This window comes from Bubalus kerabau, chromosome 3 (assembly GCF_029407905.1).
Source record: "Bubalus kerabau isolate K-KA32 ecotype Philippines breed swamp buffalo chromosome 3, PCC_UOA_SB_1v2, whole genome shotgun sequence".
NCBI classification, from domain to species: Eukaryota; Metazoa; Chordata; class Mammalia; order Artiodactyla; family Bovidae; genus Bubalus; species Bubalus kerabau.
Genome location: NC_073626.1, coordinates 185,314,378 through 185,339,767, shown reverse-complemented (window position 1 = coordinate 185,339,767; position 25,390 = coordinate 185,314,378). Strand labels below are relative to the sequence as shown.

Below are 25,390 nucleotides of genomic sequence, written 5' to 3'. Positions count from 1 at the left end.
TGTCAAACCGATGGGTGAAAAGTGTTACCTGATTGCAATTTTAAATGCATTTCCCATATTATTAGCAGGATTCTCTTTTCAAAATTTTTTTTTTAATTTTTTCTTCTCTGAATGAACGCTTTAAATTCTTTGCTCTCTTTTTCGCCTAGTTGGCTGTTTTGTGTGTTGTTTATATATGTTCTGGATCATTAGCTGCACATGTTGCAAATTTTTTTTCCAATCTGTCGCTTATCTTTTAATTAATTTTTTTTTAATTGAAGCAGAGGTGATTTACAATGTTGTGTTAGTTTCAGGTGTACAGCCAAGTGATTCAGATATGTGTGTGTGTGTGTGTGTCAGCCAAGTGATTCAGATAATGTGTGTGTGTGTCAGCAAAGTGATTCAGATACGTGTGTGTGTGTACTTTTTTAGATTCTTTCCCATTATAGGTTATAACAAGATACTGAATATAATTCCTGGTGCTATATAGTAGGTCCTTGTTGTCTAATCTTTTAATTTTATTTATTGTATCTGGTTTATAAATGAATTACATTTTGATGTTGCCAAATGTATTAATCGTTTCCTTTTTTTTTTTGTCTTCATTTGTGTGTCTGAGACTTTTTGGTTGATAGGATTAAGGTAGGTTTTCATTTCTTTAGAGGTTTTTATATTTTTAGAAATTCTACAATTACGTTCCTATTTATGAATTGTGTCTTTTCAAAGATAGCTTTGCCTACCCAAACTCATGAACACCTTCTGTTCCATCTGATACTTTTACAGTTACTGCATGTTTAGGTTTCTAGTTTATGTGGAATTTACTGCTGTGATCACTACATGTGAGAACTGTGTGAGAAAGGCAAGATCTCATTTTTTTCCCAGGTGGATAGCCTATCATGGTTTATTAAATGGTTCACCATTTCCCGACTGATTTAAAGGGCATTTTTAATTGTTTTTCCGTTGTTAAGTTGTGTCTTATTCATTTGCCACTCCATGGACTGTAGCCTGCCAGGTTCCTCTGTCTATGAGACTTCCCAGGCAAGAATACTGGAGTGAGTTGCTATTACCCTTTCCAGGGGAATCTTCCTGACCCATGCATTGAACCCTTGTCTCTTGCCTTGGCAGGCGAATTCTTTATCTCTTGAGAAGGGCTTCCCAGGTGGTGCTAATGGTAAAGAACCTGCTTGCCAATGCAGGAAGCATAAAACACACGGGTTCAATCCCTGGGTGGGGAAGATCCCCTGGAGAAGGAATGGCAACCCACCCGGTATTCTTGCCTGGAGAATCCTATGGACAGAGGAGCCTGGCGGGCTACAGTCCAAGGGATCACAAGGGTCGGATGCGGCTGAGTGACTGAGCATGAGCCACTCGGGAAGCCCCCGCTCTTTTTCTCCTATACTAATTCCCACAAACACATGGAATTGTTTCTGGTTCTCTAATCTATTCAAGTTGTTTTCATTTCTTTAATCCTATGCCAGCATCATGTTATACAACTTACTAAAGCTTTATAACATATTGTGAGAGGTCCAGCGCCCTCATTATTCTTTTTCAAAATTGTCTTGGCCCTGGTACATTTTCCATTCCGTGTGAATCAGCTTATCAAATTCCATGGAAATTATCTTGGAAGTTTGGTTGAAAGTACATGGAAGTTAGAGATTTATGTGGGGGAGAACTGACATCTTTTATTGTGTTCAACTTTTCCATCCATGATAAGGATATTCATCTGCATTTATTCACGTCTTCTTTTACGTTCCTCAGGAAAGTTTTACAGGTTTTTTTTTCTTTTTTGTAAGGGTTTCGCCCATTTTTCATTGCTTTATTACTGTACTAGATCCTTAAAAGTTTAGAATACTGTCTTCTTCCTCTGCAGTTCCTTAGCCCTCATGGAGAGTCTCTGCTGAACCCTTTGGCTTTCACAGTTGATTCTTATCATAGGCTGCACGTGCGTGCGTGCTCAGTCACTTCAGTTATGTCTGACTCTTTGTGACCCTATGGACTGTAACCCACCAGGCTCCTCTGTCCATGGGATTCTCCAGGCAAGAACACTGGAGTGGGTTGCCATGCCCTCCTGCAGGGGACCTTCCCAACCCAGGGACTGAACCCACATCTCGTACGTCTCCTGCACTGGCAGGCAGGTTCTTTACCACTAGCGCCACCTGGGAAGCTGTAGGTTGCATACATTTTCTTGTTAGTCACATCTTGCATGTGTTTCTCTTTAACTGTAGGGTAAAAAGCTGGGGTTTTAATATTCCTGCTTGGGGAGGGGGGCATGCTTTCAGAGGGGAGGATCTGTCACTTACAAAAATGGGAGGAGGTTCAGGAAGGGAGGGGCAGGAACTCCAGGAAGACAAAGGGACCTGTTCACTTGGTCATGGGGAAAGGGAGAGGAAGAGAGGCTCTGCAGGAAAAAATGTCTCCCTTCTGCACCTTCAGCCTGTGTGTGCGTGCGTGTGATTCTCAAAGTGGCCCTGTTCTTGGCAGCCTCTCACATGGCTTCAGGATCCATCTCTGCCGCTGCTCCCTGGTGATCTGGGTGATAAAGCACCTCTCTCAGAACACTGCTGTGAGCATTCCAGGAGAGGGCGTGTGTACAGCACACAGCACACAGCCTGACTTGCAGCAGGCACGCAGTATGGGGAAGCTTTTTTTAAAAAATTCTGTATTCATTCATTCATTGGCAAGGGTGAGTGTGTGTGTTGTGGGGGACATTCTACTCTGAAGGACAGGCAGGAGAGGGCTGGACTGTGTAAGGTGCAGAAAGGAGACTCAGGCAGCAGGGGGAGCTGGTGATGGGGAGCGATAATAAGATCTTTACAATTTATTTATTTAAATATTTATTTTTATTTATTTGGCTGCATAGAGTCTTAGTTGTGGCACGTGGGATCTAGTTCCCTGACCAGGGATTGAACCCAGCCCCGCTGTATTGGGAGCACAGAGTCTTAGCCACTGGACCACCAGGGAATTCCCAATAATAAGATCTTTAAACAGCTTACTCTTTTTTTTTTTAATCTTCAGGTGATGAGACTATGAGTGACTTTTTTTTTTACTTTTTTTCTTTGTGGTGGGAGGGTATAGTTCTAAGCAGCTTACTCCTCTGAGGACAGAAGAGTAGCGGGAGGGCAGGAGGCCAAGCTGGCCCGCTGAGAGACACTGGCAGCTCGGGGCTCAGGCACACCTGCCAGTGAGAAGGTTCACACCGTGTGAGCCTTCTGACGAGCTTCCAAGTGCATCACCGTCTCAAGGATCTTCACATCTCCCCAGTACTTGTGGCTCACAACAAAGAGAAAGCTAAGTGGCACCCTATACCAGTACTCTTGCCTGGAAAATCCCATGGACGGAGCCTGGTGGGCTGCAGTCCATGGGGTCGCTAAGAGTCGGACACGACTGAGTGACTTCACTTTCACTTTTCACTTTCACGCATTGGAGAAGGAAATGGCAACCCACACCAGTGGTCTTGCCTGGAGAATCCCAGGGATGGGGGAGCCTGGTGGGCTGCCATCTATGGGGTCTCACAGAGTCGGACACGACTGAAGCGACTTAGTAGCAGCAGCAGCAGCAACTGTCTGTTTTAGAGCTGGAATAACGGAATCTCAGAGAAGAGAAATGACTCACTTCCTTTAAAGCAAGGCAGGGGGAGGAGTCTTGCCTCTCAGGTGCTTGGCCTGGGCCATCCACTTTGGGGTGCGGATCTCAATCCTCCCCCTTCGGCCAAGGCTCAGATGAACTCTCTCCCCTTTAGGAAGTGTTCTCTGGCCACCTCAGCCCACGGGACTTGGCCTCTTCGGTGCTGGTGTGCTGTGGGGTGGCCGTTTCAATCGTGGTATCACTTATAGCTATTGTGTGTTCCCTCATCCACCCACCCACCCACTTGCCCCTTTGTCCAATAATCCCTGGCTGGCCCAGGTGCCGGGCTGCTAGGGGTGGGGCAGGCAGCTCTGAAGCCTGAAGAATTGGGGCCTGTGTTAGGAGTTGAATTTGCCCCCACACCTCCATTCATGTTGAGGCTGAAATCCCCAGTACTTCAGAATATGACCTTAGAGGGTTATATTACATGCAGTTAAGATGCATGTAATATATTACACATATATAATATGTAATATATATATAATGCATGTAATATAAGTTCATTACATGAACTTACAAGCAGTTAAGATGAGGTCAGGGGAGTTCCTTAGTGGTTAAGACTCTGTGTTCCCAATGCTGGGGGCCTGGATTCAATCCCTGGTCAGGGAACCAGCTCCCTCACACCACAGCTAAGAGTTTGCATGACACAAATAATAGATCCAGTGCTACAGCAAAGAGCCAGCGCGGCCAAATAAATACATGAACACAAGTGAGGTCACTAAAGTAGGCTCTGGCTTCCCGGGTGACTCAGACCATAAAGAGTCTGCCTGCAATGCAGGAGACACAGATTCCATCCCTGGGTCGGGAAGATCCCCTGGAAAAGGAAATGGCAACCCACTCCAGTATTCTTGCCTAGGAAATCCTGTGGACAGAGGGGCCTGGCAGGCTACAGTCTATGGGGTCACAAAGAGTTGGACAGGACTGAGCGGTTAACACTTTCAGAGAAGGCCCTAATTCAATATGACTGATGTCCTTATAAAAACAGAGAAGAACACAACATTGTTAATCGACTATACCCCAATATAAAATAAAAATTAAATTAGAAAGGAATTTGGATACAGAGGCAGACACATGCAGAGAGAACATCATGTGAGATGAAGGCCAAGACTGGAGGGACGTTTCCAGAAGCACCGAAGGGAGAACTTTTGGGAGCACCAACGACCACCAGCAAACCCCCAGGAGGCACCAAAGACCACCAGCAAACCCCCAGGAGGTGGGCTGGAGGCCTAGATCCTCCTTCACATTCCTCAGCACGAATCAGCTCAATCTCAGACTTACAGCCTCCAGAACTGTAAGAGAATACATTTCTGTTGTGTAAGGTACCACGCTGTAACACTTTGTTATGGCAGCCCCGGCATTAAGACAGTCTGGTAGGAGAGGGAAGCCTGTATGAGCCACCTGATCTGGACTGCAGGTCAGGAATGGCTCTCTAGAGGTGATGCTGACCTGGGCATTGCAGGATGAGTAGGAGTTCATCAGCCAAAAGAAGTCAGGGCAGAGTATTCCAGGCAGAGGGAAGAATATATGTAAAACCCAGGAGAGGCATGAGGGTATGTCAGAGACTCTTCCTTGAACTGCCTGCCCTGCCCAAGCACCTGAGGCCCTGAAACAGTGATGACATCCTTCATTCCAAGATAATGGAAGTATTTTTACCAGGAGGTCCCTTGAGCCCATGTGGCGACATGCATCATCCTCACCAGCAGGGGGCCCTCACAGGCTCTTAGTGACCGCGGAAGAGAGGCCAGGTGGGCACAGGCATTAGTCAGGGTCCAGCGCTTCTGCTTCCCTGGTGGCTCATCTGGTAAAGAATCGCCTGCAATGCAGGCGACCTGGGTTCGATCCCTGGGTTGGGAAGATCCCCTGGAGAAGGGCAAGGCTACCCACTCCAGTATCCCGGCCTGGAGAATTCCATGGACTGTATGGTCCACGGGGTCGTAGAGTCGGCCACGACAGCGACGTTCTCTGACTCATTCACTCACTCAAGGCCTCTGCTCTGGGGAGGAGGTGCGGCCAGCCCCGGGGACACTGGCGGCGCCACAGGACACAGCTTGCCTGGGGGAAGCCACACTCGGTCACACGGCCTTCGGTATAAGCACTTTATTTCAGTTACAATGGTGCCACACAGAACTACAGTAGCACGGAACGCGATAATACAAAAAAGTAGATTCCCAGCTCCAAACCCCACTCCCCTGTCCCCGCAGAGACGCCGGCCCGTGGGGCTCCCTCGAGGGAGGGCGGCTGCCCAAAGCTCCAGGGCAGGGGGCGGGCACCAGGCGGGTGGGGGCTTCGCTTGCTTCCACGCCTGCGTTGCCCCTGCCCCCCGGAAGCGGTGAGGGCAGCGGACGCCCCCTCTGGCTGGACCCTTGGCCCTGGACGGCTGCCGTTCGCTGGGGGGCTCCCAGCCCCCAGACCAGGGGGCTGGGACCCTGCTCTGGGGAGGCTGGAGAGCGGGAGAGAGCCCGGCCCTCCGTGGCGGGGTGAGCGGCAGCCTGCGAACTCCGCTCCTTCTCCGCCCCGGGCTCCCTTCCTCTGACGAGCCCCCCCCCCGACGACTCCCCGCCCCAGCTCAGGGGCGCATCTGACAGGGCGCCTGGCGGTGGCCGAGCTGCAGTCTGCTCCTCCGGGGGACTCTGGCTCCCCTGGGGGGCGGCGGGCCTCCCTGAGCTCCGCCCGGTGGGGGCGTCCCAACGTGGCCATCCCGACCAGCTGCGGCCGCGCGGAGGAGACGGCATTGCCCGTGCCCTACCACCTCGGGCCAGACCCACCGTGCCTGCCCCCTGAACCGCGCCCCCAGCTAGGAGCACCCCCCAAGAGGAGGAGGGTCCCCGGCAAGTACTGTCTCCACTCAGCCAGGCCTGAGGGTGGGCTGGAGCCCGGGGCACGTTCAGGGGGTCCTCAGACTCCTGACCGCGGTGCTGCTGACGGGCAGGCCCGGGGCTCTGGGCAGCCGTGAGGGGGCAACTGTGTGGGCCCTGGCGCGGAGGGCGGTCTCCTTGGCGGGGGCCTGGGCGCAGCCCCAGATAAGGCACTCAGCAGGAGGCCAGGGCTGCCTGTGGTCCTGGGAGCCAGGAAGGGAGGTGGCGGAAGTCGGAGCCCAAGCGAGGACCCGGGCCCGGGGCGATGAGCGCTGCTTTCTCTCCTCTTCTTCCCCCGGGGGGAAGAGGCGTGCAAGGCTGACTCCAAAACGGCTGGGATGGGGCGCTGCAGAGCTGCCGCGGGTCCCGGGCTGACGGAGGTGCCCAAAAGCAAGGGGACGGAGAGAAGACCCCGTGGTATGGCAGAGAGCTCTGACGGGGGGGTCTCAGCCTCGCAAGGCTCGTGAACCAGGTCCAGGGTGCTCGGGCACGTCCAGACTGGGTTGGAGGGCACAGACCTGGCCTCACACAGCCATCAGTCCCCTAGTGTGACTCTGGGGGCCAGAGTTTCCTTGCTGGGGGGTCCCCACCGATGGACTCTAGGTTCAGAGGCAGGTATCCCCAGGGGGTGGTGCCAACTAGCTGCCCCTCCCTCTGCTGGGAGCAAGAACCAGGGGAGGGGGCTGGAACCACACACCCCAAGGGCAGAAGCACCTCTCCACGTGGGGACCTGCTCAGTGGCCCGGAATCCTGCTTCAGCCCAACCTTGTAGCAAGGAAGGAAGAGAGGGAGCTAGTCAGGGGCTTTCCCTTGTCCACAGGTTATTTAGAAAAACAGAACATAATAAATATACTGATCTTTTCCTTAAAAAAAAAAAACAAAAAGTGTTTTAAATGCATCATTTCCCTGAAGGTTTCCAGTGTATTCCACAATGTTTAAAAAATAGTTTCCCCAAAAATATATCTTTAAAGCATTTGACACAGTGGTATTTGTGGTATATCTGGTACTGCATGTGGGCGGAGGGGGCTGGGCCCCCCTGCCCTTGTCGGCGAGGGTCCAGGCCCAGTGGGCAACCCGGCTAATGCCCCAACACCCATCAGAGTTGACACATGTGTGCCTGGGATGAGCAGGTCTTCACAGGGGGTCAAATCTCAGCTTACGGTGAGAGCTCACGTCACAGGCTTGGTTCCGGCTGACCACCCTGCAGCGTCAGGGGAGGGGGCTGGCCGCCGGATGGAGGGGGCAGTCTTGTGGGCCCAGGGGTGTGTTCTCGGGCCCCCCCTTGCCCTCCATCTCGGCTCTGGGTGCCTGGCCCTTCACCAGACTTCACACTTGTGATGCGGGTTCATGGGTGAGCCGGGTGGGCAGTGGAAGTGTTCCGAGAACTCCTTGGAGTTGGAGATGGAGCCGATGACCCGGAAGCGGGAGGGGCTGTGGGGATCGGTGATGAGACCTTCGTGCGAGCTCTCGGGGGTGCGGACGGAGCACCAGACCTTTGAGGGGGTGATAAGGGAGAGGGCAGAGTCACTGCGGTCCCTGAGGCCGCCAGACTGTCCCCGTCACTGTAACAGGGAAATAAGCGCCCCTCTGGTTCTGAGACCCCCATGACGGGCCTGCCACCTGGGTTAGGAGGAAGCAGAGGGCTGGGGGGCCTTCATCTAGCTTCCTCTCCTGCAGCCAGACCAGCTGAATGTCTGTCCTGGGCATCTGAGATACACTTCACCTGCACAAAAGATTCTGCCCCCAAACCAGTTTGAACACTTTGCACTGAGTCCAGATCACTCCTTTCCTGGGCAGAACCAACTGACTTGAGACCTTGTGGCTCTGGGCACCAACAGAAGGCTACACGCTGATTGCCAACTCTAGGGACGACCTGGGACACCTTGAGTTTAAGACATTTCTAGAACTGCAGAACTGGGAGGGCCTTAGCCATCCAAGCAAACCTGTCCTCTCCTCTACTTGATGCAGGAATTCCTCTAACAGGGTTCTCGACCCTTCCTTGAATTTCTCCAAAGATGAAGCTCACCTTCTTACAGGGTAAATACCTTGTGGATGGACCCACGAGCTAGGGCTTCTCTATTGAGGAAATTTGCCTTTTGGTTTTCAGCGCTCCTAGAACTCAAGATGGCACTGTGCCTGGGTATTAGTTTTTCTCTAAAGAACTCACCTGTGCAAAGCCCAGGAAGAAGAGCTGGTTGTTGGTGAGACCCAGGGTGGGCAGTGTCTGCTCAGCCCCATTCTTCTTGACCCAGTTCTGGTAGGCCTGGTGGGAGAACAGAGCTCAGGGTCCCCGTGACATAGGAACAATCAGGGTGGCAGTGGGGGGCTAGTGGGGGCGACCTGGGAAGATACACCCTGTTGGGACAGGGCCTGGCTTCTGGGGGTCTTGGGCCTCAGCTCTGAGCCTAACTCAGCCTAGAGGAGCCGCCCTCTACCTGCACTCATCCCAAAGGGAGCTCATTCAACCCCACAGCTTTACATACCACCTCCATCTAAATACAGATGCACCCTGCCAGCTCCAGCCTTTCCTGGGAACATTCAACTGCTACAGCTGGACATCCAAGATGCATTTTACACACACACACACACACACACACACACACACTGCTTTCCCATCACAGTAAATGATGCCAACCACGAAAGCTGAGCACCAAAGAATTGATGCTTTTGAAGTGTGATGTTGGAGAAGACTCTTGAGAGTCCCTTGGACTGCAAGGAGATCCAACTAGTCCATCCTAAAGGAAATCAGTCCTGAATATTCATTGGAAGGACTGATGCTGAAGCTGAAACTCCAATACTTTGGCCACCTGATATGAAGAACTGACTCATTGGAAAAGACCCTGAAGCTGGAAAGATTGAAGGCGGGAGGAGAAAAGGATGACAGAAGATGAGATGGTTGGATGGCATCACCGACTCGATGGACATGAGTTTGAGTAAACTCCAGGAGTTGGTGATGGACAGGGAGGCCTGGCATGCTGCAATGCCATGGGGTCGCAAAGAGTCGGACACGACTGAGCAACTGAACCGAACTGAACCACCCAGTTACTCAGGCCCAAACCCCAGGACTCTCCTTTGATTCATCTTTCAATCAACCAAACAGCCCCAATCTAACCACATCTCACCCTTCACGTTGCTCTAGCCCATCTCTTGCCTGGACAACCTCACAGCAGCTTTCTAACTAGTCTCCTTGACCTCAAACTGGTCCAATTCCAACCCCATCCCAATACAGCAACTCAGGTCATCCTCATAAAGCAGGGGCTGGCAACATTTTCTGTAAAGGGTCAGAGAGTAAGTCTTTTCAGCTTTGGAAGCCAAATAGTTTCTCTGCTGCAACGGCTCAAGGAACACCCTGATATATGAAAGCAATCACAGGCACCATGGAGATGAGTGGGTGTAGCTGTCCCCTCTCTCCCACAACTTTGATTTATTTTTATTGATTTAGCCAGCTAAGGGCTGGATGTGGCCCCCAGGCTGTAGAGGTTGTAGAGGGTGACGCAGATCCTTCCCCTGTGTAAACCCCCCCAGTGGCTCCCGCTGCAGCCAGAATAAACCCCAAGGTCCTTGCTCAGTCAACAGAGGTCATAGCCGGGACAGCCACTCCTCTGGCCGCCCCTCCTGCACCGGGCCGTGCCCTCCATCGCTGCCACGTCCTTCTTCCTGTCCTGGGCTGTGCGAGGCTTGGGTCCACCTTGCGGCCTCGGCACTTACTCTTCTTTCCCTGCCTCTTTCTCACCCTACTGGACTCCGTTCAAAGGTCATCCCCTCTAGAAGGCCTCCCCTGACCACCCTCTCCCCTATTTTTCTTTATTCCTTTGGCCTGTCTTGTCTTCTTCATCTTATCAGCACCTGACATCATCACATTTATCCATGGAGGTGTGAACTGCCTTCCTCCCCATCCCTGACCCGCTACAGTTGGGGGCTTCATGAGAGCAGGACCCGTCGCTGTTTCGTCCTAGAACCACCAGCACCAAAAACAGCGGGTCAAAAGTTTGCAACACACTTTCACCGACTAACAGACATCGGGCAAGTCACCAGATGTTTCTGGGTTGTTTCTGGTTGGTTCTGTCTCCTGCACTGCTGCTGCTGCTGCTAAGTCGCTTCAGTTGTGTCCGACTCTGTGCGACCCCATAGACGGCAGCCCACTAGGCTCCCCTGTCCCTGGGATTCTCCAGGCAAGAACACTGGAGTGGGTTGCCATTTCCTTCTCCAGTGCATGAAAGTGAAAAGTGAAAGTGAAGTCGCTCAGTCGTGTCCAACTCTTCGCAACCCCATGGACTGCAGCCTACCAGGCTCCTCCGTCCATGGGATTTTCCAGGAAAGAGTACTGGAGTGGGGTGCCATCGCCTTCTCCGTCTCCTGCACAGTTGGCGTGAAATACCTAATCGTAGAGTTCCCGGGGGCCCCGGCCCACAGGCCTCAACACACAGTATCTCTCAGGCTTCCTGCTCTCGCTGCCACGGGGAGGAGGAGGAGGTTCTGCCTTAGCCTCTGCCATCTCTCCCTTCCAACTCAGCCAACATCGCCGAGGGCTACCCTGGACTAGACCCAGCACCCAAGCCGTCACGTGCCATCTCTCTCACACCCAGCAATGCAGGGACGAACACAGCCACACGCACAGAGGCTCAGGGAGGCTGAGTGACTCACTCCAGAACCAGGACTGGAGCCAGAACTGGCTCCGTGAGCAGTGTCCCCCTCTCTCCCTTCCTGGGCCCACTGCTGCCTGGGTCAGGGGCGGCTTCCCCTGCAAAGGGAGGGACAGGCAGGTCTTCAGGTGGATCCAGCCCAAGCCCGTTCTGGTGACCCTCAATGGGGGCTGCACTTGGGGTACATAGCCTCTGTGTGCCAGGTCCGAGCCGGGCACTTCACAGACACCCTTTCACTCGGTCCGCACTGCCACCCATTCCACAGATGCGGCCACTGAGGCCCAAAGACCCTGTTGTGCATGCCCACCAACCACTCTTAACTGAGAAGCATCTGGACAGACCCAAAGCCAGGTCTGGGGTGTGCAGGGAGGGGCCTCCTACCCGATAGGCCGCCTTGAGGCCCCCGTTGTCGGCGATGTTTTCGCCAAGGGTGTGCCGGCCGTTCACCGGCTCCCCGTTCACACTATAGTTGCCGTACTGCTCCACCATGCACTCGGTCTGCTGCTTGAATGCCTCCACGGACGAGTTCTTCCACCAGGGCCGGAGGTTCCCATCCTTGTCGTACTCTCGGCCTGCGGGGTCAGAGGGGAGCGTCAGGCTTGGCAGGGGAGAGACACAGCTGGGCGGAGGAGAGACACAGTTGGGCACTGAAGGACCTGGATGCATCAGCCATCTGGGGTGGGTGGGGGAGGGAGGAATGTGACCCGACTAAGGACCTGCACGTTCAAAGTTTCGGTAGAGCTGGATTCACCGTCGAGGCTGGTGAAGGGCCTCTGACCCTGCGCCCAGCGGCGGGGGGAAGGCAGCGGGCAGCGCAAAGGTCACAGGAAGGTCCTGCCTCCTCATTTTGCGTCTCAGGGTCCCCAAGGCAGGAGGCAATGAGGGGGATTCTGGACGTTAGCTGGTGAGATACTAACTCTTCTACTTGTCGTTGGACCAGAGAAGTCTCTGGGGTAGTGGAGGAATGTTCGCTCCCCACTGACTACAGGGGGGCGCTGTACTACCCCCCAGCACCTCACACCTTCGGGGAGCGGGGTGTCCCACTGTGAGCCTGCCCAGTCCTCACAATCACCACATGATCAGCACAACCATTTTACAGATAAGAAAATAGAGGCCTGAGGAAATGATGGGGCTTGTGAGAGTCCACACAAATTGGCAGGTGTCTGGGCCAGGATTTTAACTTTCCATCTCTTTCTGTCTCCAAGGCTAAGATGCATAGGAGCAAAAGCAGGAGCAGCGGTGCCAGGAAGCTGGTGGGGATTCATCTGAAGGGGACCCAGAGGAACCCATACCTTGATCGTCAAAAGCATGAGTCAGCTCGTGGCCCACGACGACGCCGATGCCGCCGAAGTTTAAGGCACTGGAAGGGGAGACACGCGGGTGAGAGTGATGCCGTGTGGGGCGGGCCCACTACTTCCTCAGTCCGGAGACACAGCAGAGTCCTGCAGGGCTCCAGCCGGGCCCAGAGGCAGAACCTGGAGAGCCGGCTGCATCAGCCTGTTCCCGCTGCACTCCAGGCACCGCGCCAGGCACTGCCCTCTTGGCTCAGTGCGAAGAGCCAGGACTCAGTAACTGACTATAAGGGAGCAAATGGAGGTATAGGATGGTTCAGCCACTTTGCCCAAGGGCCACTCAGCCAGCAGAGAGCAAGCCTGGAGTTCAGATCCAGGCCTGTGAGGAATTCACTTCTGAGACTTCTCACCCTTCCCAACTTCCCAGCTGAGACTGTTCTAGAATATCACTAGAGGGGCACTCCCCTGTTTGGGGCTCCTGCCTCCATGATGGCATCACCGACTCGATGGACATGAGTTTGAGCAGGCTTCGGGAGTTGGTGATGGACAGGGGAGGCCTGGCATGCTGCCAAGAGTCGGACACTACTGAGCGACTGAACTGAACTGCCTCCATGATGAGCCCTGAGTTCTCACTGTGTAGGGACTCTGAGGTCTAGGAGACCCCGGAGGGAAGCACAGGGAGCGAGAGTGTTGTTTCCATGGCAACGTCTCCTGGCTAGTGGAACGGAGGCGGGGTCAGCTGTGGGCTGACCCAGCTGTCAGGCTGGCCCGGGGGGCGGTCTGCTGAGGGGTTGCGGGGGTGGGGAGGAGATGGGACGGAGCCTCAGGAGTGTCCTACTTGGGTGAAGAGCGGGTGTAGAATGGCGCCTGCAGGATTCCGGCCGGAAACACGATCTCGTTCTTGGTGGGCGAGTAGTAGGCGTTCACCATGGGCGGGGTCATGCTCCACCTGCAAGCGAGACACACGTGGAAGATCCGACCCCACGGAGGGCGGTAGGCGGGGACAGCCCATCTTGGGGGTGTCGGGAACCCTGAAAGTGTGGATTCCCCTGGACCCCGGCCCAAGGCATGCAAGCATGAGGTAGCACTACTTTTGAGAGAGGAAACTAGAAACACCCAAATGTCTGTTAGGAAGGAATTGGTTGAATTCGATGTCACATCGCACAGTGGAACAGTGAGACCCTGGCAAAGAGCGAAATGCGTTAACTAGTAAGGACCTACTGTAGAGCACAGGGGGGCAAGACTTCTCAAGGCTCTGTAAGGCCTGTATAGGGAAAGAATCTAAAAAAGAGTGGATGTGTGTACGTGGAGAACTAACTGGTTCATCTCATTGTACCCCTGAAACTAATGCAACCTTGTAAATCAGCTGCACTGCAATAAAAATTAAAAACCAAAAAAGAGAAAAAAGCTCCCCGTTCTCCACCATGGTTGTACCATTTTACATCTCCACCTGCCAGGCTGGATATTTCCAGGTGCCCAGCATCTTCTTCCACACTAGAAACTATCAACTTTAGCCGTGTTAGCAAGTGTACAATGAAATCTCATTTTATATTTCATTTCACTATTAAAAATGTTGAACATCTCAAAAAAAAACCAAGGAACAAAATGGACCATTCTACACTAAAAAGTCATTACTCTCCAGGCTCAAAAAGGAGTGTGTCAGCAGTTTTCAAAGTGTGCTCCACGGATACCTGGTGAGATGCTGCTGCTGCTGCTGCTGAGATGGGAAGCCCCCAACTCCCTTTCAGGGGCTCTGTGAGGCCGAAACTATTTTCATTAAAATACTAAGATGCTATTTACCTTTCCCACCGTGCTGACATTATACGGATGGGGGAAGGCAATGCTGCGTAAAACTGCCGGAGCCTCCGCTGAGTCAAGGCGGAGGTACCAGTTCAGTGGGTCACCATGTTCTTCACCAATAAAAAAATAAATAAAATCTTTTCACTTAAGAACATCCTTGATGATGCAGCATAATAATTACCTTCATTAAATCTAGACCCTTGAGTGCAAGTCTCTTAAGAGTCTGTGACCAGATGGAAAGCACTTGTAAGCATTTCTGTTTTTATTTCTTTTTTTTAATCTTTTGGCCACACTGTGGCGTGTGGAACCTTAGTTCCCTGACCAGGGATCGAACCCACGTCCCCTGCATTGGAAACATGGAGTCTTAACCAGTGGACCACCAAGAAGTCCCAGCATTTCTGTTTTTTTCACGGAATGCCATTTGTACTTGAGAGGATGATGGGTGTTTGACAGGCGTTTTCTTGAAAATGAACAGTGAGCGCATCACCTCAAGCAAAACAACTGACGCGGTTTGTTGCCAATGATAAAAACTCAAGGTTTCAAAACAACTGAAATTTCAAGCAAAAACTTAAAAAACTGGTGTCGACCACGGCCAACTTGATAGCTGTCCAATACTTAAAGACTTTTTTCTCTGGAGGTCAGCAGCAACATTACCCGATGTAGACTTGTTTTGGATATATAATGTATAATGAAGATGTCACTGTTTGGAAGATATGTGAAACCCAGTGAAGCACTGTTTTCCAAATGACCAATGCATGGTGTTACAAAGTCACGCATGGGTAAAGGAAGGATCCATTCAAAGCGCAAGGCACACTGATGAAACATTAGTGTAACAGAATGTGAAAAGTTTACGAACATGGTTTCAGACTCTGTGGTGCAATTAACCAGACAATCTTATTTGCAAAATAGAAACAGAGACACAGAGGTAAAAAACAAACCTATGGACACCAAGGGGGGAAAGGAGGGTGGGGTGAATTGAGATGGGAATTAACATATATACACTACTGATACTATGCTGCTGCTGCTGCTGCTAAGTCGCTTCAGTCGTGTCCGACTCTGTGCGACCCCACAGACAGCAGCCCACCAGGCTCCCCCGTCCCTGGGATTCTCCAGGCAAGAACACTGGAGTGGGTTGCCATTTCCTTCTCCAGTGCATGAAAGTGCAAAGTGAAAGTGAAGTCGCTCGGTCGTGTCCGACTCTTAGCGACCCCATGGACTGCAGCCCACCAGGCTCCTCCGTCCATGGGATTCTCCAGGCAAGAGTACTGGAGTGGGGTGCCATCGCCTCACTGATACTATGAATCAGATAGATAACTAATAAGAACCTACTGTATAGCTCAGGGAACTCTGCTCAGTGCTCTGTGGCGACCTCAATGGGAAATCCAAAAAAAGCAGGGACATATGTATGCGTGTGGCTGATGCGTTTTCCTTACGGCAGAAACTAACACGACACTGTAAAGTACCTATACCCCGATAAAAATTAATTTTAAACAATCACTGCCTGCCACGTTTTGGAGTAGTATCAGTGAGGCATGTACACATGTATCAAAAAGACTGCTAAAATATTCTTTCCTTTTCTAACTACATGTCTGTGTAAGGCCAGAATATCTTTACATATTTCAAAACAATATATTGCAACAGACTGAAGGCAGGAGCAGACGTGAGAATCCTGCTGTTTTCCATTAAGACAGACATTAAAGAAACTTGTAAAAATTAAAACATTACCTCTCTTTTTAGTAAACTTTAAAACAGTTCTTTTTCACAACATTTTCAGAAAAGTCAGTACAATCCCCATAAACGGGCTCTTGGGGGTTCAATGATTTTTTTTGAGCGTAGAAGAGGCTTAGATGGTAGATATTAATGAAAAATCTGGCCTCCCAATGATCGTTCTGATATGAAGGACCAGTGGGGAGTGGAGTGAGACAGAAAGGGTATTTTCTCCGAGAGCCTAGCTAGTCAGTATGTCTCTTCCAGGTAAGCCCCACAGAGATGCATTAAGCGTGGATGCATTAATGAGTAGGAGACTTAATTTAAATGGAAAAGTTTAAGCTAAAAGACTTCTAGTAAATTCACAACACTGGGGTAGTGCCTGCACCGTATTCTGGAGATAAAGACCACTTTCTTGTACGTTTCGGGTGTACTGTGGTTGAAGACAGAGAGTAAACAGAGCTGTTCAAACCCCTGTTGTCCACAAGGGGGAGCCAGCAGCAAAGAGAAAGAAGTGGCTTTCGCCCTTTGGCTTCCCTGATGGCTCAACAAGTGAAGAATCAGCCTGCAACGCAGGAGACGCAGGAAAAGCAGGGTTGATTCCAGGGTCCAGAAGATCCCCTGGAGTAGCAACTGACAACCCACTCCAGTCTTCCTGCCTGGGAAATCCCATGGACAGAGGAGCCGGGTGGGCTACGGTCCACGGGGCTGCAAAAAGTCAGACAACGGAATACACGTGCGCGCGCGCGCGCGCGCGCGCGCGCACACACACACACACACACACACACACACACACAGACATCTTATCTGCAGACGATGAAGCAAAGCCCTGAAGGCCGCAGCGGCAGAGCTGGGCAGTGATGGCAGGTGGACCCCCTCTGCCAACAGGCTGGACGCTAAGGACACGCGGGCTCAGGCTGAACCCGGCACCCGGCATCTGAGTGGGATAACACCAGTCCCCGCAGCTCAGAGGGCCGTCAGGACACTTACATCCCCGCACACGATTCAGGCTGAAGGAGCTGGGCCCCCACACCCGCCTGCGGGAGCCAGCATCCTCCCAGTGAGGCCCAGGGACTTACTGATCTCTGTTGGGCGCTTTCCGGAGCTGATCGGCAGTGACCCTCCAGGAGAAGTTGAAAAACCGCATGGCGTTCTCGAAGTAGAGGTCCGGCACAGCGGTGTACTGGGCAGGAGAGAGCAAGTCACAGGGTCAGAGCATGCTCAGCTCCTCGAACGCAAACCCCGGCTTCTAAAACCGAGGAAGCTGAAACCCCGCGTGGCCTGGGCACTGGTCCACAGGGCAGACAAAAGCGAGGGGCGAGGGGCTGCAGGCTGGGGCACTTTCCTTGGCCCGCATTCTGGCCGGGGGCTTGCGCCCTCTCCCTTCAGGGGCACACTAAGAGCTTCACCTAGGGCGGCCCAGCAGGGTCTCGGGGCAACAGGAAGCCCCTGCCATCGTGCCAGGGCCTTGGGTGGGCAATACATCCAGCGGGGTCCAGAACTTTCTGCGATGATGGCCAGGTTCTATGTGTGTGTTGTCAGGTACGGTCGACATCACCACATGTGGCTCTAGGTCATTTCAAATATGGCGAATGCAACCTTTTAATTTAATGAATTAACTGATTTTAATTCTCTAAAGTAGGGACCTGTGGCCAGCAGCTGCCACACTGGCCAGCACAGATCTCATAAATGCAGCTGGGATCTGTGAACCACCAGGGCGCAGGCGTGACTGCACACCTTCCTCCCCACTCGGCCTGGCCTTTCGGCTCTTGCCACAGGTGTGAGGTTCTCTCTCAGACCTGCTCTTTACATCAGGGCTCCAGTGAAAGGCCAGGCCCTTGGGGTCCAGACTCTAATCCAGATGGGGTCTGCCTGGGCTGTCTCCAGGAGCCCCTCATCTTGTATCATGATACCCTGGAGCATCTAAAATTATTCTCAAGGAAAAAGGCTGCGGATGAGTCCCATATTCTCAGCTGTAATTTTCATATTCTTAGGTTTTAAATATAACCACAACGAGAGGTTATTATAATTTCACAAATGCCTGAATTCACAAATTTCAATTACAAGGTATAAAACGTTCGGGGCAGAAGCACAATCCATTTAACGGAGTGATTTGCCCAAAGCTCTAATCACCAGGGACGCATCAACTACCCTGCTGCCTAAATTAAGCTTAATCGTGCATCTGGGGTTTAGCTTCCTCCTTCCCATTAGCATTTCAAGGTCTGAACAAGAGGTCCAGGTTTCTCCGGGGAGGTGGGGAGAAGCCGGGGGATAGGAAGCAGGTCCAGGTTTCTCTAGGGGCTGGGAGCTATAGGGGGCTCCGCTCTGATGCTTTTAGGGATGCAGATTATCTCCATGCCTTCTAGGATCTGGTCGCCCCCCTCCCCCATTATCTCCCACTCATTGAATGGAGCGGACTGTGCTGTGCTGGCCAAGGACTGCTGGTGGGTCCTGGGAGGCAGGGGCCACTGGCTGGCCCCAGGGGAGAAGGGAGGAGAGATCGGCCCCCTGGTGCCCAGTCCATCCCCAGACCCCACACCACTTCATCTCAAGACGTCTTGACAGTCATGGTGCCTCCAGCAGCCCACCCAGATCAGCCTCTGCCCTTTCCCAAGTGGAGGGCCCCCCAGGGGCATTTCAGGAATGCAAGGGGGCAGAATGCAAGGGAGCCACTCACGTCATTGAACACTTTGTCCAGCTCCTTGGGGTCCATGATAAAGTTGGGGTAGCCTATCATGTTGTAGATCGCGTCCGCCTGGGCAGGAGAGACACGGAGGACAGTGAGCGCTCAGCAGGGCTCTGTGGGTGCCGGGCTCAAGGTCGGGGCCCAGGGAAAGCGGCCAGGCCCCTCTCCTCTCAAGACTTTCACCTTCCTTTCTCTTGTCTAACTTCTCCTTATCCTTGGGATCTCTGCCTCAATGTCACCTCTCCAGGGAAGCTTTCCATGGCCTCCCTGCCGCTGCTGCACCATATCCAATCCATCATCACATCACTCTGTACCTCTCCCTTGCACATATATTTTTTAAAAATTATATTTATCTGGCTGTGCTGAGTCTCAGTTGCAGCACATGGGATCCAGTTTCCCAACCAGGGGTCCAACCTGGGCCTCCAGCGTTGGGATCGCAGAGTCTTAGCCGCTGGGCCACCAGGGAAGTCCCTCCCTTGCACACTTAGCACAGTCTGTTTTCACCCAGTCGTTAATCCGAGCCACGTGTTCACGGCTCTCCCGCCATCGTGCTGGCTGCCCGCATCATCCGTGTTGGGCTCACCAGCTAGAGCCAGTCCCTCCTTCGCCCACCTCCTCGGAGGTCGCGGCCCTCTGTGCAGGGCCCCTCCCAGCTCCCGGCCAGCCTCACCTTTTCCTTGGCCGATTTCCGAGTATCTTCATCCATCCATTTCAGGGTGCTCAGGCTCTCTTCAAACGCCTTCTTGATCTCCAGGATGATCTCACTGGCCTGAGGAGACAGTCAGGTGTGGGCACTGAACTTGGCCATGGGCAGTGGGCATCCCATGGAGAAGGATGCTGTGGGGCCAGAGACTAAACTCAGATCCTGGCTCCAGGCCTCATGCTCTGAGGTGCTGGGCTGACCCCAACCTCCTTCCTCTCAACACTAGCATCCTGTGAGAAGAGACGGATTTCTATAAACAGGGCTCCCTGGTCAAATACACTCAGGGCAAGCTCTGGGAACACTGGAAAAGACTCTTACGGCGGGACTTAGCAGTGCCTTTACGGTGCCATGCACTGCAATTCTTTTCAGAAATGTTAGGACATGTATCTGTTCTCAGAGGTAGCGGCTCATGGAATTCCTTTTGGATAGACTGGGCTTTAAAATCTAGAGAAGCCGAGTTCTGAGGGGTGGTTCCAGAAAGACTCTGTTTAGGCTGGAGATGAATGTCAAAAGCAGATCCAGAGGCTGAAAAAGACCCTCCGGAGCAGGGGAAGGGGGAGTCGGGCAGCAGGAGGAGCAGACAGACTGACGACGGACAGAACGTGACTCAGAATCTGCATCAGCCACTAACAGGCAGGTCACGTACGAGGTGTGAGTCAGTTTGCTAACCTCTGACTGCAAATAAAAATCTGTGCAGTTAAAGTTAGTAATAAAAATGGTACCAAAGGAAATCAAGCCTGAATATTTATTGGAAGGACGGATGCTGAAGCTGAGGCTCCAATACTTTGGCCACCTCATGCGAAGAGCCAACTCGTTGGAAAAGACCCTGATGCTGGGAAAGACTGAGGGCAGGAGGAGAAGGGGGTGACAGAGGATGAGATGGCTGGATGGCATCACCGACGCGATGGACACGAGTTTGAGTAAACCCTGGGAGGTGGTGAAGGACAGGGAGGCCTGGGGTGCTGCAGTCCGTGGGGTCTCAAAGAGGTGGACACAAGTCAGCGACTGAACCACAATAATGACACAGCGGCTACCCTCCCTGAGCCCTCATTCTGCTCCAGTTGCTGTCCGTGCGCACAATGCCGTCCAGTCTCCGCCTGCGGGCTGGACGCGCCCACCTCCATGTCCTTGGGCTCAGAGTATTGTCCCAAGACCCCCACCAGGAAAAGACAAAGCGGGCATCGGGGCAGGCCCGGCTGGCTCCAGGTGCTCAGCCACGGGTGTCCTGTGCCTGCCACCACTTCAGGTCAAGCTGTTCTGCCAACATGACCTCTCTGGGCCCTGCCTACCCTTGGAGGTGGAGACGGCCAGACTAACCTCCCTGGGAAGCGAGGAGGGCTACATGAAATCCTACAGACAAAGTGCCTGCCACTATGATCATGTTCTCTGTTGTAGGTAACTCAGATTACGCAAGGCTTTAGAAAATGGAACCTTGGAGTTAGGGCTGGAGCCCTGGCCCGGGGTAGGGCCGGTCCAGAGCGGATGAGAGCACGGCCTGGCAGGCTCACGGGGGAGGCGGGTGTGACGTCACGGCCTCCGTGTGTGGGGGGGCACTTACTATGTTCTTGCTGTCCTCGGCGAAGGTCGCTTTGACGAACATGGGGCCCAGGGCGAAGCCCAAGGTGTTCTCTGTATCACTCACACAAAACTTCCAGCGGGGAAGACACGTCTGGAAAACACAAGTCAGAGGGTTTAGTTGGCACTGTCTGTCCGGGAGGTGGCAGAGCGGGGTCTGTGCTTCTGTCCAGAACTTGAGGGAGACCTTTCCTGACCCAGCGGAAGTTATTTTAGGCACTGGACCAAAAGGCCCGGGGATCACCCTAATCCCTGCCATCAATCGCTTCCTGCAGAGCACTCCACAGATGCTGAGGTATCTTACAGAGCCACCAAAACGGACCTGGGAGGCAGATGAGGACATAGTCCGCAAGGGGAAGCCACTGGTCCAGTCACCCTGCCGCCAGAACCATGACATGCCGGACTCCACACCCCACGCCCCTCCTCTCTCCTAGAGGATGCTAAGGATCCTGGTCGCAAAGAACCTTGGAAAGTTCCCTTTCTACCCCCAAGTAACAGAAAACCCCAGAAGGGCTGCAGCCCCATTTAAAGCCTCTTGGAGAAAGACCCACCACCGGGACCCTGTGGGATGACCGAGGTTCATCCGACCTCGGTCTCACCCACAAGCCCACCAGCCCACAAGATGTGCTGGAGGCTGGGCTGCAGCCTTCCGGAGCCGGGCCTGGGGCCAAGCACCTGGGCTGGGCTCAGCCCTGCCTGCTCCTCTGCCCAGACCACCTTTGTGGACAGTCCACGTGACCACAAGCGGTGGCCCTGATCACACAAACCCCCGCGCTGCAGGGAAGCTGGTCCTTTTAACTCTGAAGAACAGGTGGTGAAAATCACCCAGGCTCAGGGCAGCCTGCTTCACAATAGCCATCAACTGAAAACAACCCAGATGCCCATTGACAGGCAGATGGATGAACAAAATGTGGTATTTTCATACAACTGCACACGACTCGGCAACAAAAGGGGAAGGAGTGACGGACACACACAACATGGGTGAATTTCACTGCCATTATGCTGAGCAAAAGAAGCCCACACGGTGTGTGGTTCCATCTACACCCACCTCTGGGGGTCAGGGCTGATGGGGGGACCGATGGGGGTGCAAGGGAGCCTCCTACACAGAGCACTCTGGACAAATGGGTGATGGACACGCTCGCCACCCTGATTGGGCTGGTGGTAACGGAGCGATTTCATTTGTCAACACTTACTGAACTGTATACTTAATGTACACATTTTTAGTCCATTCAGTTCAATTCAGTCGCTCAGTCATGTCCAGCTCTTTGCAACCCCATGGACCACAGCACGCCAGGCCTCCCTGTCCATCACCAACTCCCAGAGTTTACTCAAACTCATGTCCATTGAGTAGGTGATGCCATCCAACCATCTCATCCTCTGTCATCCCCTTCTCCTCCTGCCTTCAATCTTTCCCAGCATCAGGGTCTTTTCAATGAGTCAGTTCTTCGCATCAGGTGGCCACAGTTTGGAGTTTCAGCTTCAGCATCAGTCCTTCCAATGAATATTCCGAACTGATTTCCTTTAGGATGGACTGGTTGGGTCTCCTTGCTGTCCAAGGGACTCTCAAGAGTCTTCTCCAAAACCACAGTTCAAAAGCATCAATTCTTAGGCATTCAGCTTTCTTTATGGTCCAACTCTCACATACACACATGACTACTGGAAAAACCATAGCCTTGACTAGACGGACCTTTGTTGGCAAAGTAATGTCTCTGCTTTTGAATATGCTATCTAGGTTGGTCATAACTTTCTTCCAAGGAGCAAATGTCTTTAATTTCATGGTTGCAGTCACCATTTGCAGTGATTTTGGAGCCCAGAAAAATAAAGTCTCTCACTGTTTCCACTTGTACGTAGTTGGGCTTCCCAGGTGGCTCAGCGGTAAAGAATCCCCCTGCCCAGCAGGAGACTCGGGTTGCATCCCTGGGTTGGGAAGATCCCCTGGAGAAGGAAATGGCAACCCACTCTAGTATTCCTGCCTGGGAAATCCCATGGACAGAGGGGCCTAGTGGGCTACAGTCCATGGGGTCGCAGAAGAGTCAGACATGGCTCAGCCACTAGACAAAAACAATAACAAATTATACGTTAGTTTAAAAGATCCTTAAATACCAGAGGGAAGAAAGAAAAAGGCCCTCCAGCCTTTTCTAAGTTCTTTGAATACTTCCTGGTTGTTAAATCCATTTAAACTCTCCCAGCCATGTGCCCCCACCCTGCCCTGGGTGCAGAAGCCAACCATGCAGGAGGTCAGGACCAGAGGACTGTAGCTCCTGGGTTCCGTGAAGGCTCCAGGTTGGGGCGGCTGAATCACGGACCGATTCTTCTTCATTGTCTTCTCAGGAGATTCTCTGCATAAACCCATCCATACATGTGTGTGTTCATTAATTCACACAGCCAGTGTGCTCTGAGCAGTTCAGCTATACCCTGACAGCCAGGGCTAGGTCCTGCCCTCAAGCGCCTCAGTTGAAGCACCCAGAACATCTGGGGGGAGAAGCAGATGCAGAACAAGCTTAACAGCATCAGCAACAGTAGTTAATGCTTATTAAACGTCTACTGGGTGCATTACTTTACTGACAGAGGTCCGTCTAGTCAAAGCTATACGGACCTTTTCCAGTGGTCATGTACGGATGTGAGAGTTGGACCATAAAGAAAGCTGAGCGCCAAAGAATTGATGTTTCTGAACTGTGCTGCTGGACAAGACTCTTGAGAGTCCCTTGGACTGTAAGCAGATCCAACCAGTCCATCCTAAAGGAAATCAGTCCTGAATGTTCACTGGAAGGACTGATGCTGAAGCTGAAACTCCAATACTTTGACCACCTAATGCGAAGAGCTGACTCATTGGAAAAGACCCTGATGCTGGGAAAGATTGAAGGCAGGAGGAGAAGGGGCGACAGAGGATGAGACGGTTGGATGTCATCACTGACTCGATGGACATGAATTTGAGCAAGCTCTAGGCGTTGGTGATGGACAGGGAGGCCTGGCGTGCTGTAGTCCATGGGGTCAGAAAGAGTCAGACACGACTGAGTGACTGAATTGAACTGGCTTCTGGGCCCTATTCCCTAGAACCCTCCTACAACCTTACGAGGCAGGTTCTCTCTGTGCTCCTTTGTGGAGTGTGGTACCCTTTAGAGCAGACTTTGTGGGGATCCCCCTGTGTAATCCCAGTCAGCCCTCTGGTAAACAGGGCAGTGATGAATTAACCCATTTTGCAGATAGAAAGACTAAGCTCCCTGATCTAATAATGAAGTGATTTGCCGAAGGCTGTGTGGTTAGGAGACTCTTGAGAGTCCCTTGGACCCTGATGCTGGGAAAGATTGAGGGCAGGAGGAAAAGGGGACAACAGAGGATGAGATGGTTGGATGGCATCACCGACTCAATGGACATGAGTTTGAGTAAACTCCGGGAGTTGGTGATGGACAGGGAAGCCTGGCGTGCTGCAGTCCATGGGGTTGCAAAGAGTCAGACACGACTGGGCGACTGAACTGAACTGAACTATGTTAGGAATTTATTCCTAACCTAAATATGTTAGGTTAGGAACTTCCCTGCTGGTCCAGCGGTAAAGAATCTGCCTGCCAATGCAGGGGGCGCGGGTTGAATCCCTGGTCCGGGAAGGTCCCACATGCCACAGGGCAACCAAGCCCGTGTGCCACAACCACTGAAACCCGTGCACCTAGAGGCCGTGCTCCACTCTAAGAGAAGTCACCACAGCCAGAAATCACAGCACTGCAACTAGAGAAAGGCCCTGCGCACAGCAGCGGGAGACCCGGAGCAGCCAAAAATACATCAATAACTAAATAAAATTATATTAAAAAAAGGTTGTCTGGTCAGAGGAGGCAGTGGAAATTCAGACCTTCTGATGCAAAGTTCTGCGTTATTATCTCCCTATATCAGTGGACAACTGGACGCTCTATAAAGCTTTAGGAAATTAAAAGTGTTTTCCCACATGGAGGCCATTCCCCAGGGTCCTGTGAGATGAGGTCAGAAATGATCCCAAACAAAAGATGGGAAAACGGAGGCTGAGAGAGGCGCCAGGACTACCCAAGGTCACACAGGGCTGTCCTGTGAGTTGTGCTGGATACAAGCTGGGTGGACCCGGCCGGGACCCAGGAGCAGTCATGACGGGGTGAGGAGGGTTGGAGAAGGAGAAATAGATAGGCAGTATCTTCCATCCCTCCACCCGGGGGCATCCAGCGACCCCCGGCCCAGAGCCTCACACCTGCAGGGTCTCCCAGCTACCCTGCTTCTGCCCAGGCCTCCGTGTGTCCCACCAGCTCTCAGCATCTCACTAGTCAGAGCGGCAGCTGCACTTGGAGCCTGGCCCAGGGACTCTAAGTATCAAGTCCAGTAGTTTTACATCTACTGGTCCTGAAACCAACCTCCAGAACTTTTCACCTTGCAGATCTGAAATTCTGTACCTATTTGACAACTCCTCACTCTGCCCTCCTCTCTGCTGCCTCTGGCAACTATCAGGACGCTCAGTTGTAACTTTTGGTTCCTGCAGAGCAGAAGCTGAGTGGTGCAGAGCTTAGAAGGACAGG

The 25,390-nt window shown here is 52.5% G+C and overlaps 1 protein-coding gene across 3 annotated transcripts in view; it reads right to left on the bottom strand.

Moving 5' to 3' along the window:
* Positions 1–5,682: 5,682 nt before the first annotated feature.
* ECE1 (endothelin converting enzyme 1) overlaps positions 5,683–25,390 on the bottom strand; it is a 124,977-nt gene continuing 105,269 nt past the window's right edge. For all 3 annotated transcript variants that reach the window (XM_055574233.1, XM_055574234.1, XM_055574232.1), the window contains 9 exons: positions 20,845–20,955; positions 19,254–19,352; positions 18,575–18,652; positions 16,977–17,080; positions 13,229–13,339; positions 12,391–12,458; positions 11,480–11,670; positions 8,623–8,718; positions 5,683–7,948 (listed from right to left, as the gene is read on the bottom strand). In XM_055574233.1, the coding sequence (XP_055430208.1) occupies positions 7,772–7,948; positions 8,623–8,718; positions 11,480–11,670; positions 12,391–12,458; positions 13,229–13,339; positions 16,977–17,080; positions 18,575–18,652; positions 19,254–19,352; positions 20,845–20,955 (1,035 nt within the window). In that variant the 3' untranslated portion in view covers positions 5,683–7,771. The remainder of the gene's footprint in view (positions 7,949–8,622; positions 8,719–11,479; positions 11,671–12,390; positions 12,459–13,228; positions 13,340–16,976; positions 17,081–18,574; positions 18,653–19,253; positions 19,353–20,844; positions 20,956–25,390) is intronic.